The 14,630-nt window shown below is 48.2% G+C and overlaps 2 protein-coding genes across 2 annotated transcripts; one reads left to right on the top strand and one right to left on the bottom strand.

Moving 5' to 3' along the window:
- Positions 1-1,626: 1,626 nt before the first annotated feature.
- UCRPA7_3187 (putative tat pathway signal sequence domain protein) lies at positions 1,627-3,220 on the bottom strand (the record flags this gene model as incomplete). The annotated part of the gene is made up of 2 exons (XM_007915750.1): positions 1,627-3,023; positions 3,172-3,220. The coding sequence occupies 2 exons, from the start codon at positions 3,218-3,220 to the stop codon at positions 1,627-1,629; spliced, it is 1,446 nt and encodes a 481-aa protein (XP_007913941.1).
- Positions 3,221-10,615: 7,395 nt separating this feature from the next.
- Positions 10,616-14,422, top strand: UCRPA7_3186 (putative thiamin diphosphate-binding protein; the record flags this gene model as incomplete). The annotated part of the gene is made up of 5 exons (XM_007915753.1): positions 10,616-10,705; positions 10,783-12,287; positions 12,880-12,936; positions 13,326-14,331; positions 14,408-14,422. The coding sequence occupies 5 exons, from the start codon at positions 10,616-10,618 to the stop codon at positions 14,420-14,422; spliced, it is 2,673 nt and encodes an 890-aa protein (XP_007913944.1).
- Positions 14,423-14,630: the final 208 nt, after the last annotated feature.

Below are 14,630 nucleotides of genomic sequence, written 5' to 3'. Positions count from 1 at the left end.
TCCGTCGACAGGGCAGAATGCAAGAACAGGAGCAGAAAGGGATATCACGAACTGCACGCCTTCAGACCAACTAGACTTGGTATTAAAGCTTGGTCAGACGGCCCTGGAAGGCCGCAGGTCATCTGTTGCCATTGCAAACGAAACAATAGTGCATATAAGAAATTCAGCCAAGCTGAGCACGGCTTGAGCAATATTATTAGCTGATGCTACGCATCTCAACATTGAATCAGGACTTACTGCCAAAAATTTATGTGCTGATAACCAACCGTTTTCCGACCGTGACCATCTTGAAATCCCACGAAGATTGGGCAAAGTAGAATAGGAAAGTGATCCAGCCTTGAGCTTCATATTCAGGGCCAACATCAAGAATAATAGAATAGTAGCATAGCACACAAGCACAACACCACCGCCCGAGGATACTGCAGGGATGCACATCCAGGAGAGCCAGTTAGAAATGCCGGTGAAGTAGCTCTAGATACTTAGTTTAGTAACGCTCAGCGGAAGAGTGGTGTTCAATAGTACAAACCGCCACTTTATCGATGCCAGAAGGGGCTATAACAGACGTCCAATGATATTAGCCACCAGTCGTCAGATATGCCGATATCAGTTCACAAATGCTTAAAGAATGCAAACATAGATAGACGTAACCAACAGAAAGCCCTAAATAGCATTTGCCGGATCGTAGGGAACAGAAATAGTCAAGGTTCCGCCCAGAGTCGACCAAGCACTCAATACGGTGTACCCTGCTGAGAAAATGCCCCACCAACTCAAATCCTTCTTCATCGTGGTCTGGTAAAGAGAAGGGCCGGCCTCTTCGCGCAAGGAAGGGTTGGGTACGCCCTTCTCTTGACAACCTTTGGCTACTGTCAACATCAAGTGGACCTGCCAACTATGAACAGATCTCACTGTCATCCGCTATATTCCCAAATTTCCGGGCTCTTCTTGCTTGACAGTCATGATGATGGCTGTATTCTTGAAATCGCCTTTGGTGATTGATAGTTGAAAACGATCAGAGTCGGCGAGGGAACTAGATCCGAGTATCCTGAAATTTAAGATCTAGATGGTCTCAGTTGGCTTTCGACTTGGAGTTTCATCGTGATTTTGTCATATCAATATAGTCAATTTCCATTGCGTTACCCATGGTCCTGGTGCCCAACGGCATGATAAGGGTAACAAGGGGCTGGTTGGTTAGTGCCACAGGTGGATCCGTGGTTGCGAGCTTAGCCCCAGCTTCTACACGCTGGCGACGATAAGTCAGAATCTACACCGGATTCCGGTATCAGTGGAGCCTCCAACGAGCCCCAGACTTTCGTCTCAGTGTAGTCCTGGCAATTTGGAAATGAGTCTGAACCTGCTGATAGAAATAAGTCGTAGGCTAGGCACAATGCCGTATCACAATAATATCACGGCAGTTTTTATCTCGAGCTGGATTAGGTCCATTCAGTAATTGAGTCTAAATTCCTTGGTATTTAATGATATGTCTAGGCTTACGACGCTCACGAGGATCCTGCAAATTGATTGATTCTGGGTAGCTAAGTTCGGGGATTGTCGCAAAATTCTTTATTGACAATTGCATACCATGGGAAGAGACACAGGATATGGGCCTGATATACCAAATTGTCCTGCCTATGGGCTGAAGGTAATATTGCGAGAGAAAGGGCCAAAATACATTGGTATATAGTCGGACGTTCGATACCAACTCGGCTTCTGCATCTTGTCGTTGATTGCCAGGCCGTTCACGGTGAGATTGTAGAATGTAACGCCCTCCACAGCTCTGTCACTGTCGTAGCCGTGCATGATCGAGGTACCAGCATGAGTACCATCATATGACAAGTTACTGATGCTGACGTTTCGAATGCCCCGGCCGGGAGATGTGTTGTACTTCTCGTTAAAAATGACACGTAAGTTAATGAGCTGACCCAGCCGAATGTCCTCGACTCGAACATCATTAACGACAACATTCTGAATGAGGTTGCTATCGCCGGGGTTGATTGCAATGCACCCTTGGTAGTCCATTTGCTTCTCATGCTGATCAAGAATGTCGATATTGCGAATAAAAACCCCATCGGTAGTCTCGGGGTTCTCAGTATTACCGTGGGTGCCCATATTGATGGGATGCGCCACATCAGCCCACAAGATCGAATTTTGCAAAGTAATATTGGAGTTGTCGCCATACCACTCGTCTCTGTGATTATAAATGGCAATACTGTCGTCCGACGTCCGCAGAAAGACATTGTCAATAAAGATGTTCTTGCTGCAGAACACATCAATTCCGTCTCCCCATGTAACTGAGCTAAAGGCCCTGAAATTGCGAATTGTGACGTCGTTGGACTGATAGGACCGTGGTAAGACGTTAATCCCAATTATCCCATCGATTGTTACATCCTGGGAGCGAGTAATGGAGATAGCGGTGCTGGCAGACGTCATCAGTACACCACGTCCGCGGAGTGTCGCGCCATCAACCTCGTAGAAGTTGATACCGGGCACGCTCATCACAGCACCTCCCGCAAGATAAGTTGTGTGTCCAGACGTAATGTTCAGTGGGCTTGTCAAGGTATGCAGTCCAGGCCCATAATATGTAAGGTCAGGCTCATCGGCCGTTGGCTCGTCGCCTTCAATGGAGTTTGTGAACAAATTAAGCACGCCGAAGATGTCGTCATTAACCTGGAGGACAAGGTTTTTTGGCTCATGGAGTACGAAGGTCATGTTAGCTCCACAAATTTCTGGATTAATGCCCAGTGACTTTGGTCGCAATTGGGCTGTTTTCACAGAGCCATTGTTGTATGTGGCGGAAACTTCCACTGGCCCGCTGAAGTCGAAATATGCCATGGACGAGTCTTTCTTTGCCGTGGCTCCAGTGAAGATGTTGGTATCAACCACCTGCGGCTTGTAACACTCGATGTTGCGCCATATGCCGCCAGGTGTGCGCACCTTGACGTCATAAAGCGTTGACCTGGCGACTCCTTGGGGAATGTCGTACGTCTTCAGAGTACTATTGTTCGCTCGTTTTCCTTCAAATTTGGCTGACCCAGCTGTAAGACAGCTTACCAACCGAGCCCCCAACAACACCACAGCAAGAGATGACCAATTCAAGACACGCATTTTTTGGAATGGGATGTAGCAGAGATATGCCTGACGTTTCCAATGCGACTAAAGAATGACGAATCATACGCACAAGCTGGTAAAGCTCTAATATCTTTATAGGAGATTGACGAACCATGTTGGACTGCTTGTGCGTGGGCCAACAGGTAGATTGGGCCGATAAATCACGGCCCGGTCTTCACTCCGGGGCACCGGCAGCTGAGGAGGTCGATGGGCGTGTGGCGCACCCCGCACTCCGCACCGGGGGGATTACCTTCCCCGCCTGCCCCCGCAACCACAACATCGGGGGGCCCAGCACCCTTTGTCGGAGTTTGCAGGCTTGCCTACTGGTGAAAACCCGACGGGTAATTACTTGGATTGCTCGAGACCACACAATTATCAAGTTATCCTGTGCTAAATGGGGTACAGAGCTTCATCTACAACTGCCGCTGGTTAGAGTCTTAGTCATATCAACGACTCTTCTGCACACGTCTGTCTGCAAAAGTTTATGTGGTTGGTGCGCTTACGCTGCCAATTTCTGGGCCATGAACATCCAGCCCAGATAGGTCACGGCAAAGAAAAAAAAAAAGAATTCTTAAAAAAAAAAACATGAAAATTCGGGCCACCTGTCATAATCAGTAGCCCAGGTGTGCCTCCGAAAGGTACTATCGCTTTTAAATGCAGTGGTCAAGCAGACATAATCTATCATCCATCCTGGCTTCTATCACGTTAATTAATTCAAATAAGACGGCGTACTGCAGTACGCAATAATCAAGTTACAAACTTGTGACTTGTGTGCGGTCGGGGTACATGGGAATACAACATAACCAGAAATCGGCAGGCAGCTTGCATGTCAGGAGTACGATAGCAGCTTTCATTCTTGTTTCTCTTGTATCGAGACCCCTAGTACCTCCACTACAATAACAAAAAGACAAAACCAGTCCCACTACGTACCCTGCTATCGACTCAGACGTTGCTCTCTTGAAGCTCCACGGAGACAGTCTTATCCCAACCATCTCTATAGGGATCAACCTTTACCCCTTTAAACTTTCTAGCTGGGGTTCTAGCAGCAAAGAGAAGGTCGATTTCCTCAAAAGTACGATCCTAAACTCTCGTCAGTAAACCACTTAGACTAGGTGGTATGATTCCTCTATACTGCTTATGCGAACTGACCTTTGTTTCTGGCAGGCGGAAAAATGCCCATACTAGCATAACACCACAGCTGCCTGCCCAGAAAAAGCCTGCCTTGCCCTTCCAGTTACCTTCCGTCTGGTTAATCATGTACGGATTAATCGTATTGCAAACGATCTAAACAAGGTAATAGGAAATGCGTGCGAGAGAGAGCGTCTTGCTTCTCAGGCTCACCGCAGATATCTCTGACATTATGGCATAACACACGGGGCCGATGGTCGCAAAGCAAATCAGAGCGTTGGCGAGCACGATGACGGCCTGGAAATAACTGTTTGTTTTAGATCCACTGATGGCAGACGCTATTCCAGCGCTGAGGAGACATATCAATGAACAAGAGAGGGAAAGCAAATAGAGAGAGCGTCGACCAAAGTAGTAAATGAGGATCCAAGAGATGATAACACCGGCACAAGAAAGGCCTAGTGTGCCGACTGACAGTTTGAAGGCGGCTTCAGCACTAAGACCAGCCTGGACAAAGAAATACCTTGGAGTGCCCGTCAGCACTATGCCATCAATGATCTGGCAGACCCAGGTGAGACATGTAATTTCTGTGCATCGAAGGTTGACCCCTTTAAAGCAATCAATGTACTTGACTCCTGCTTCAGTTTCCCTTTCGATTTGGATAGTGTCTTGTATCATCTCTAAGATTGATTCGAAGTCGATGTTGGCGGTCTTGGACGCGAGCCTTCTCAGGCTGCTTTCTGCCTCCTGTCTTGTCCCTTGGCGAAGGATTGTGGAAGAGTCTAAGGCGACTTAGGCGTAAACCAGATAATGAACAAAAGAGGAATTGGCCAGGCCCACTGAATGACAAATGGGATTTTATAAGTCTACTGGTCTAGACGGGTCGATAGCGATTCCTGAACACCTGCAGCCAATAACAGTCCCATAGCCCAGCAGAAGCACACCCAATTTGAGAGATATCCTCGAAGAACAGTCGGGCAGATCTCTGAGGCATATGCAGGAGCGATTACGGAAAATACACCCTAAGGCAGACCATAGAGAAATGAGCCGGCACATAGCATGGGGAGGTTTCGGGCAAAGAATGTGACGAAGATGGCACCGATGACGAAGATGAGTGATGCTAATAACGTCTTACGACAGCCAAATTTATAGGTTAGCCAGCCATTAGCGAAGGCTGCAAAAATAGTACCAACACCAGTGACATTGGCCAGACCGGCTTGCCAGGGGCCGGATATCTGGGTGTCAATGTCGGGACCATAGTAAGAACCATATCGAGCTTGGAAAGCTGGCTGCGCCATGAGGCTGCTGATGAGGATTATGTCGTAGCCTTCCATGATGATGGTGATCGAGAATGCCACTGATCAAGCAACAGCATATGGGTAATCTTTGAGAGCCTGTTTTATCGTCATGCTGTGTTAATTCTCTGCGCCAACTTTACTTTTCGTAAAGTTGGCGACGTGGCCGCCGTCTTTCGAGTGCTCGACATGCGAAGGTACTGTAGCCTTCTCCTGTAGCTTCGACATTGCTTCAAATGAAGATTAGATTATGAGGTTGTAGAAATGAGTGCTGATGGAATAGCATCTCAACTGAGCCTTTGAAGGTTAAAGCCGACGGAGACCTTTTTAAATATTCGTAGATTCAGCCCCTTACTAACTTTACCCCAATTTCTCTAATTTAGTACCCGTCGGCACGGAGAGGAGTCGCTTAATGGTTCATGAGGGACTTAATCAATTGTGTTTCCATGCCTTCCTTCTATCAAGGTAAAAGTGAATGCATGGCATGTTCCCCGGAGTCCGATCCCCAGGCGGTCAATTGACCGCTTTCAAATATGCGGGGGATTCTATCATGTGCCAAACGGCCTAGTTTAGTTCTCACACACGAGGGATATCGGACAGAGTCTCGGGTGTTTCTCAGGCCTAAACAAGTCGGGTCGATAAGTCCTAAATTTCCGTCGGAAATTTTTGAATTTCCCCTAGGGTCTAAAGACAAGGCTGAGGCGAATCTTGGCTCAGCATAACCGCTCCACTCGAAGATCTTCATTTAGATGATAGAGTATTGTCTAGGCAAAAAACAAATCTTAGAAATTAGCAATAAATATTGATTTGATTCATCTTAAAACGTCCCTGTCCCAAAGCTCCTGCTATTCGAGCCAGCGCAGTTTCTCTGACAAGCGACTGTCTTTTGCTCTCTAAAATGGCCAAAGTATCTCAACTTCTTGATGTAAAGGGTATTCGGACACATTCAAGCAACAAATTACTTCTGCTGACAAAAAAAAAAAATAAAAGAAAAAAAAATAGTCGGTTCCTTTCAAGTACGACGCGTTCCCACTTGGGAGTATCACGACAACTGGTTGGCTTCGAGATCAATTGCAGCTATCGGCTGATCGGTTAGCCAGCCACCTGTTTGACTTTTACGATTACGTCGTAAGATCGACCTGGCTTGGTGGAGAATGCGAATACAGCGAGCTGAATGAATCTGCCCCTTACTGGTTCACTGCCATTGTCCCACTGGCTTGGTCACTAGATGGCCCACGCTTGAAGAAGCAAGTGAAGACATTCCTCGATTACGTCCTTGACCATCAGGCTGAAGATGGGTGGCTTGACCCTGAGACGATGCATCATGATCGAGGTATCTAGGCAAGGAGTCTCTTATTTTATGGCCTGACGGTATACTGAACTTGGCCTCCGCTGTTACAACGAGTCTAGCTGACTCTATCTACATCAAAGCAATATACAGAGGCGGACCCGACAGAGACACAACGCATTGTTGACACGATGCATAAATTCGTAAAGCTTGTAAATTCGATGCTCAAGGACAACTTTGAGGGGATGATTCAACACGATGCCGATGGGTTCGACCAGTTCAAGATTGGCATTATGAGAACTCACGAACTCCCTTAATCTTTACAATGGTTGTACGAACACTATCCTGAGGAGAACGAGAATATTCTCTGGGAGACTATGAATCTCATGTTTGAATGCGGACGACAATAGAAAGATGACTGGACTAAGTTCTTCACCATTGACGCATTTCCAAAAGACAAGGTTCTTCCTTCTAAAATATCAACACCGACTCATGGAGTCAACATGGCTGAGGGTAAGTTAGTTTATCGTGCAACCTTCGAGTGTTTCGGCCATCGGTTGACAGTGGTTTACGACAGGTCTTCGCTATCCAACAGTTCTCTACCGGGTGACTCGAGAAAACGAACTGGCTCGTTATTCTGTAAATTCTCTGGATTTCATTAATCGGTTTCATGGGGCACGGTCCGGAAGCAGTATTGCGGACGAGCATCTCGCTGGGCTAAGTGCACAAAGACGGTAGGTCTAACATCATATACACCCCGTTCCGGAACTAACACTACCGCATGTAGGTCTAAATTGTGCACAGCGGTTGAGATGATGTTTTCTTGTGCCTACTTGTACCGCTTCTATGGTCACAGCATCTTCGCAGATCAGGTTGAACTGGCTGCTTTCAATGCATTGCCTGCTGCGATATCTCCGGACTGTAGGTTTCATTTATAACAATGTCAATAACTTCGCTTATCAATGCAGGGTGGTCGCACCAATATGTCACACAGACTAACCAACCGTGGGCTGGTCAGCTATCTGAGAGCCCATTCGGAGATGTTGGTCCTTACGCCAACGCCTTTGGCATGGCGCCGCAATATGTGAGTAGTCTCACACAGACCTCGCATACTCACATTGTACTTATGGATGCCTCCAGCCATGTTGCACAGTCAATCATCCACAAGGATTTCCCAAATTTGCTGCGTCTGCATATGTGGAACAAGTAGGCGGCATGGTTCACATGCTTCTATCTCCGACGACCTTGACAGCAGATATCAATGGCGGCCGTGTAAAGGTACGCCACAATTCATCTGCAATCGTACCGAGCTAATACGTAACAGTCCACTGTGTTACCAATCATCCATTTCATGGATTACTCAAATATAACATCATAACCGCGAATTCATTCAAGTTCTCTGTTCGTATTCCGAGCTGGGCAAGTCCAAGTGCAAAGAATGTTACGAGTCAGCTCAACGGCGTCTCATCAACTGCATAGGTTAGCCATAATCATCTCATCGACTTTGAGATTGAACCTGGCCAATCAAGATTAGAGATCAACGTGCCATTAGAACATCGGGTTGTTCGGAGGAATGGTACCGCATCTATATGCCGGGGCTCACTTCTATATCCGCTCGGGATTGAACCTCTGGTCACTAAATATACTCCTCTTGATTATCGGGATGGGAGCCATCTTTCTGATAGTAAAATCGTCACTGGCAGTACGAATGATTATTTCCTAAAGCCAACTTCGCCCTGGAAGTATACAATCGATCCAGACACAATACAGGTGGAGGATAATAGAGATGGCAATTCAGCGCTGCACAACCCCATCTTCTCTCTGGCCACGTCGCCAACGTCCCTCACCGTTGACGCTTACCCAATTGATTGGCCAGAAGAAAAGGTAAATGTCGCAAATCCGCCTCTGCAACCGTCCTTCGACCTATCAGCTAAGACTAAGATCAGACTAGTACCGTTCGGAGCTACTTAACTACACATTGCTGATTTTCCGATCGTAGAGGTGTAATGGGGAGTTTTAAGCTTGAGAATGCTTGTCCAATATACATAATATAATACAATTGACTAAAAGTAATTCGAGAGAATATTTACTAAGCGACCAACAAATGCCCAGTAATAATGTGGATTGCTCCGGATAGAAATCTGCCAGTCCTACAGATACCGCGGAGTATTCTGCTTGTGTCCTTCCAGTGACAGTGACGCTCTCAAGTATAACAAGTTCTATGAAGAAAGACGTAATTCAGGCTCTGCTTCCATTCGAAATCGAAACTGTCTAGCGCTCTTAGCACGTATGCTGCAGGTGATTGCTCACGACGATGCACTGAAGCCGTTGGGCTAGTCACGAACAATGCATAAAAGGCTGTGCGGCAGGCTCTTCAATTTGATCACACATCTAACGAACACGCTCGTACACGAGAATGGCTGCATCAGGTACGACTGGAAGATCCTCGAGGAAGCCGGCCATTTCTAGACTAGTAAGACCGCTGGCGCAGGCCAGCGTCTCGCGATGTCAGCAAGGCATCCCTCGACCAAGTCGTGGCCTACAACCACATCGCCTCAGTAGAGTCCGCCAGTGAAGATAAATTGACGCTGTATGAGGCGGTGGCAAGAAGCTTCCGGGCTTGCCAAGGAGCTGAAGCTGAACGTGGAAGTTCCTTCAAGCTGGTGTTCGGCCATACGTGGTTTTCGCACGAACAAAACCCGAGACCCATGTCTCGACTCCGGCGGTCTCTTCCAGTGCTTTTGGGCAGAGGTTTGCGAGGGCAGATCATGGGCATCGACCGTGCCGAAAGTTTGGCGAGGAATGGCGGAGAAGCAAATATGATGTTAAGACTATCCTCGTCATGATGGGCTTGTCGTGAATAGTCAGTTCGGGGCTGAAGGTTGAGATTGAGCATCTAGAAGATAACTTTAACTGGAGTTTTCCTGGAGTGTCGTTCGGGAAGGGGATATGGGTCTCATCACGCTGCTTTTGGATATTGGTTACTTAGGGTGTGTCGTGAGGACCCAAAAATTGTCCGAGTTGTAATTTTTGCAATCTCGTAATACAAATTGCAAGCACTATGAATCATTATTGCCCAACTCAACCTTTTTAGTCTAGTGATATGTTTAGGTTAGCAATAGAAACTGTAACTGTTCTTTTTTTATTTTATTTTTGGTTTTTGACCTTTTTGATTTATAACAAAGATAAAAGGACCCACTCGTGTTGATACTTTCAGGACCTGCCTTTTATCATACACGTACTCTTACTAACTCAAATCTTACGATCAACTTTGGGCGACATAGAGTTGATTTTAACTAGAGCCCGGCAGTCTCCTCAATGACCAAACCACTCGAACGGTTTGGTAATCCTGTGCGATACTTGCCTAATTGACATTTTAAAACACTGGTATGGTAGGTCAATGATCAGGCGTAAGATGCCAGTCAATCTCATGCTAGTAAAGGGCTTGAGCAAGCAAGGATTTAAGCCCGGGACTGAGATCCCGGCCTCCGTTATTCCAAGTATTGCGCCGAACACAGGCGTTTTCTACCTACCTGCAGGAGGATGTCCAGTCGTCGAGAGTCTGAATAAAAACTATTCCTCTTTGGGGGGCGGACATCCTTCGTGTCAATCAATTTCGGCTAGGCCCCAGTCGGCTAGTCCGCCATATCGTGCCGCAGGAGTTGGATCCTTGCCGAAATCACAGCATTTTCTTTCTTCAACATCGGTGTCGTAATATCGATGATCACACCCTGATTTAAGGCCGAGTCCGATAAAGATGGCGCTCTTCGTAGCAACCTCCAGTCCTATGGTCTCGGCGTCAATGGCCGTGGCATTTGCGATTTTCTTCTACCTTGGACGCACGATTTGGAAGGCTCGTGCCCCGATGCGACGCATGCGGAGGCTGGGGAAGGTGAGTAAGAATACCCATCACGGAGCTATACGGTGCAAGAACATCTATGGCTGACTTAATGGTCCTCACTTTTCCAGCCAATGCCAGCATGGAATCCTCTGCTAGGCAACCTCCTTGCCGCCGGCAGAATCGCCGAGCAGCTGCCGCCTGATAGTCATAGCTGCTACTTGCTGCGCAAAATGTCACTGGAATACCCGAACGGCGCATTCTACCTAGATGTCTGGCCCATGATGGAAGCGGTAATCGTCGTGACGGATCCTACAATGGCTAATCAAGCCACGTCTCATCCCGTTGTTGGATCAACAAAGCCATCTAGCTTGCAAGGGTGGTTCTATGCTATCACCGGAGGGCCGAGCCAGTCGGACTTGAACGGCCAGGCTTGGAAATATCTGCACGATCTCTTCAGTCCAGCTTTCAGCAACACCAATATCAATGCCATGGTTCCGGTTATTGTTGATCGAATTATTACATTCCGCGGAATCTTGCGCAAAAAAGCCGAGGAGGGCGAGCGAATCCTGTTGGAACCTTTAGTTCTGAACCTCATCACAGACATTATCGGCGAGACACTATTTAGTATGCAGCTCAACGTGCAGCGTCAACCTCATTCTCTCTCCAAGGCTATGAGACGTCAGCTCCGGATGAAGTTTTCGCAATACAACCCCCAGAATATCCTGTCTTTCTTGAACCCCGTCGCAAGGTATAGGCTCTGGAATAATAGTCGCATTCTTGACAATGGGATCAAGACTCAGCTGCAGAAGAGATTTGAAGAGTATCGAAGCCACAAGACCAGAGAAGAATCCAAGGCGTTCAAGCCAGTCATTGACATTGCCATCGAAGATTACCTTCGGCAGGCGGGGAGGCGGAATATCTCCACGCTTGATACTGCTTTTCTGACCATGATGACGCGAAATATGCGAGCCTTCTTCTTTGTTGGATACGATTCGACTGCGAGCTCGATTCTCTTTTGCTACTATACTCTCTTCAAGCATCCGAGCGCGCTTAAGCGCATCCGGGCTGAGCATGACTCCGTGCTGGGCACTGACATTGATGATGTGCCGAGGAGGATTATCGAGAGCCCGCAGCTTCTCAGCTCCCTCCCATACACCCAAGCGGTCATCAAAGAGACTATGCGTTTGTTCCCTGTTGCGAATGGCCTCCGCAAGGGCTCGGCCGATTTCGACATTGTCGACGCCGAGGGCAACCGATACCCGACTGACGGCTTCTCCATTGTCATTTCGCACTACTCTAACCACATGAATCCAAAGGTCTGGCCCAAACCTGAGGAGTTCATCCCCGAGCGGTGGCTTGTCGAAACTGGACACGAGCTGTACCCACCACCTCGAGCCTGGCGTCCTTTCGAGCATGGCGCAAGGTCGTGTCCCGGCCAGCAGCAGGTCATGACCGAGATCAAGGCCGTGCTAGCATGTACAATTCGCGAATTTGACATCCAGGAGAGCTATGACGAGCTGGATGCAGGGAAGAAAGTTGACCTAAGCGGAGTGGCGAGCCAGAGGGCATACATGATCGACGCTGGGGCAGCCCACCCAACAGCCAAGTTTCCTTGTCGAGTCTCCCTTAGCAGGTATATTCATGGGTAGTTAGCAGTTAGATTTTCTCCCCCCTATTTCAATGTTTCCAGATTGTGAATGGTGCCTAAGACCTTCCATTGCGGCACTGCAAATTTTTCTTGTTAACCATATATGTTCTCTTCGTGAAAGGCTCAGGCCAAGGCAGGTCAGTGACCTGTGGGCTATCGATCACAGTGTGTAGTAGGCCTATGTATAGTAGCTAGAATTGACTGAGGACGCTTGCTTAGCGCCTTTATTGCATGGGCTTGTGCAATCAGCCATGCGATCTCTTCCATTTTGCAGGCCAGCTTATTGCAGTCGAGCAGCTTACACTTGTAAGCATCTCAGAAATGTTGGCCAGTAGGGGAGTGGGCAGTCTGAAAAGGAAAGGGGAAGAAAAAAAGCAACAAAAAAAGATTAGAAAAAATATCCTGATTGAATGGCGAGCCTGGAGTCAGCAGCAATGGCAGTTTTCACCTGTGCGGCCTTATTGTCGGTGTCACTCACTCGATCGACCTGGGCGTGCAAGGCAATTAATCAGCTGGTGCTCTGGAGGAAAGGATGGGTTCAACCAACCAACAGACAATTTGATCAGGCCAGGAATAGGGAGATATCTACTGAGATTCACCCCATTGTGCTGTTTGGTGACCCACTCACTCGTATGTATGTATGTATGTACGAGTACTGTGTCAAGGTGATAGTGGTGGTGGTCTGATCGAAATGAAATGACGGCCTAAGGTACCCAACGGGCCAACCTACCTATGACGTATGTCCACTAAAGCTAACATGATGAGGGGTCCAGAGGGGTCCAGAGGCGCGCCCCGCTCACCTGATCAAGCCGCCCACCACCACCTCCAATATAATGGAGCTCACGCAAAAGACCAAATGTTTGCTTCCCTTCTCTACTCTACTCTTTTTATATTTCATTTCACCCCCCTTGGATTCAGCATTTTGGTGTGGTCAGCCAAGACCGACTATCATCCCGGAGCCTTCTATTCACTTTCCCACCCCGTGATTCAGTGACACCGACCATCAACTTTCCTTACCTATAGCACACCTTTGGACGAAGCCGTCATCATGGCCTCCAAACTCAAATTGCCGGTAGATCTAACCCAGTTCAAAAAGTTGAAGCTTGATTACAAAAATCCCAAGCTGTCGGACGACCAGAAGCGAGACCTCCAACACAATATTGACATATTCCGAGATGCCATCATTGCTTTCACTGCTACCGGCGCTGCTCGGGGCGTCGCCGGTCACACCGGAGGTCCCTATGACACCGCCCCCGAGGTCTGCATACTCCTAGGGTTCCTGAATAACAGCCCCGAGAGCTTCGTGGATGCTATATTCGACGAGGCCGGACACCGTGTAGCGACTCAGTATCTGCTTGCGGCCCTCGACGGCAAGATCGAGCCCGATCACCTTCTAAAATACCGCGACGCCGACTCGAAGCTTCCGGGCCATCCGGAATTAGGATTGACTCCGGGGATCAAGTTCAGCTCCGGCCGACTTGGTCATATGTGGGGTCTGGTAAACGGCATTGCCATGGCCAACAAGGACAAGAATGTAATACTTCTAGGGTCGGATGGTTCCCAGCAAGAAGGTAACGACGCAGAGTCAGCGAGAATTGCCGCCGCCAACAATCTACGTGTGAAGCTCTTCATCGACAACAACGACGTGACGATTGCCGGCCATCCTTCAGAGTACTTGAAAGGTTTTGACATGGCTCGTACTCTCGAGGGTCATGGGATAAAAGTGGTCAGCGCGCAAGGCGAGGATCTTGACTCACTTTACCCTGCCATCTGTGAGGTCATCAACCACGACGGTCCTGCTGCTGTAGTTTCGAACCGCAAGATGGCCGCCGGTGTAGAGGGAATCGAGGGCCAGACAGCCGCTCACGATGTCGTCAAGGTTGACATCGCTCGTAAGTACCTCACCAAGCGCGGTTACAAGCCGGAGCAGCTTGCTTTCTACGACGAAATCAAGCCTGGAAAAGACCCGCATGAGTATCTTGGCTCCACCAAGGATGAGGGCGCCAATCGCGTCATCTTTGGTGAGGCAGTGAACTCAGTGCTCGACACACTAAGTAAAGAGGAAGCTATTCGCCGTGTCATGGTCATTGATTCCGACTTGGAAGGCTCGACAGGCCTAAAGGGTATTCATACCAAGCATCCCGAGGTTTTTGTTCCATCGGGAGTCATGGAGCGCGGGAATTTCTCCGCCGCCGCCGGCTTCGGTTTTGAAAGCAATGGAGAGCGGCAGGGAGTATTTTCCACATTCTCGGCTTTTCTGGAGATGATCATTTCTGAAATAACCATGGCTCGTCTCAACAATTGCAGCGTGTTGTCGCAGTACGTGAC

The sequence above is a fragment of the Phaeoacremonium minimum genome (genome assembly GCF_000392275.1).
Source record: "Phaeoacremonium minimum UCRPA7 unplaced genomic scaffold PA7_03_scaffold_255, whole genome shotgun sequence".
Lineage (NCBI taxonomy): Eukaryota > Fungi > Ascomycota > Sordariomycetes > Togniniales > Togniniaceae > Phaeoacremonium > Phaeoacremonium minimum.
This window is presented reverse-complemented; position numbering and strand designations above follow the sequence as displayed.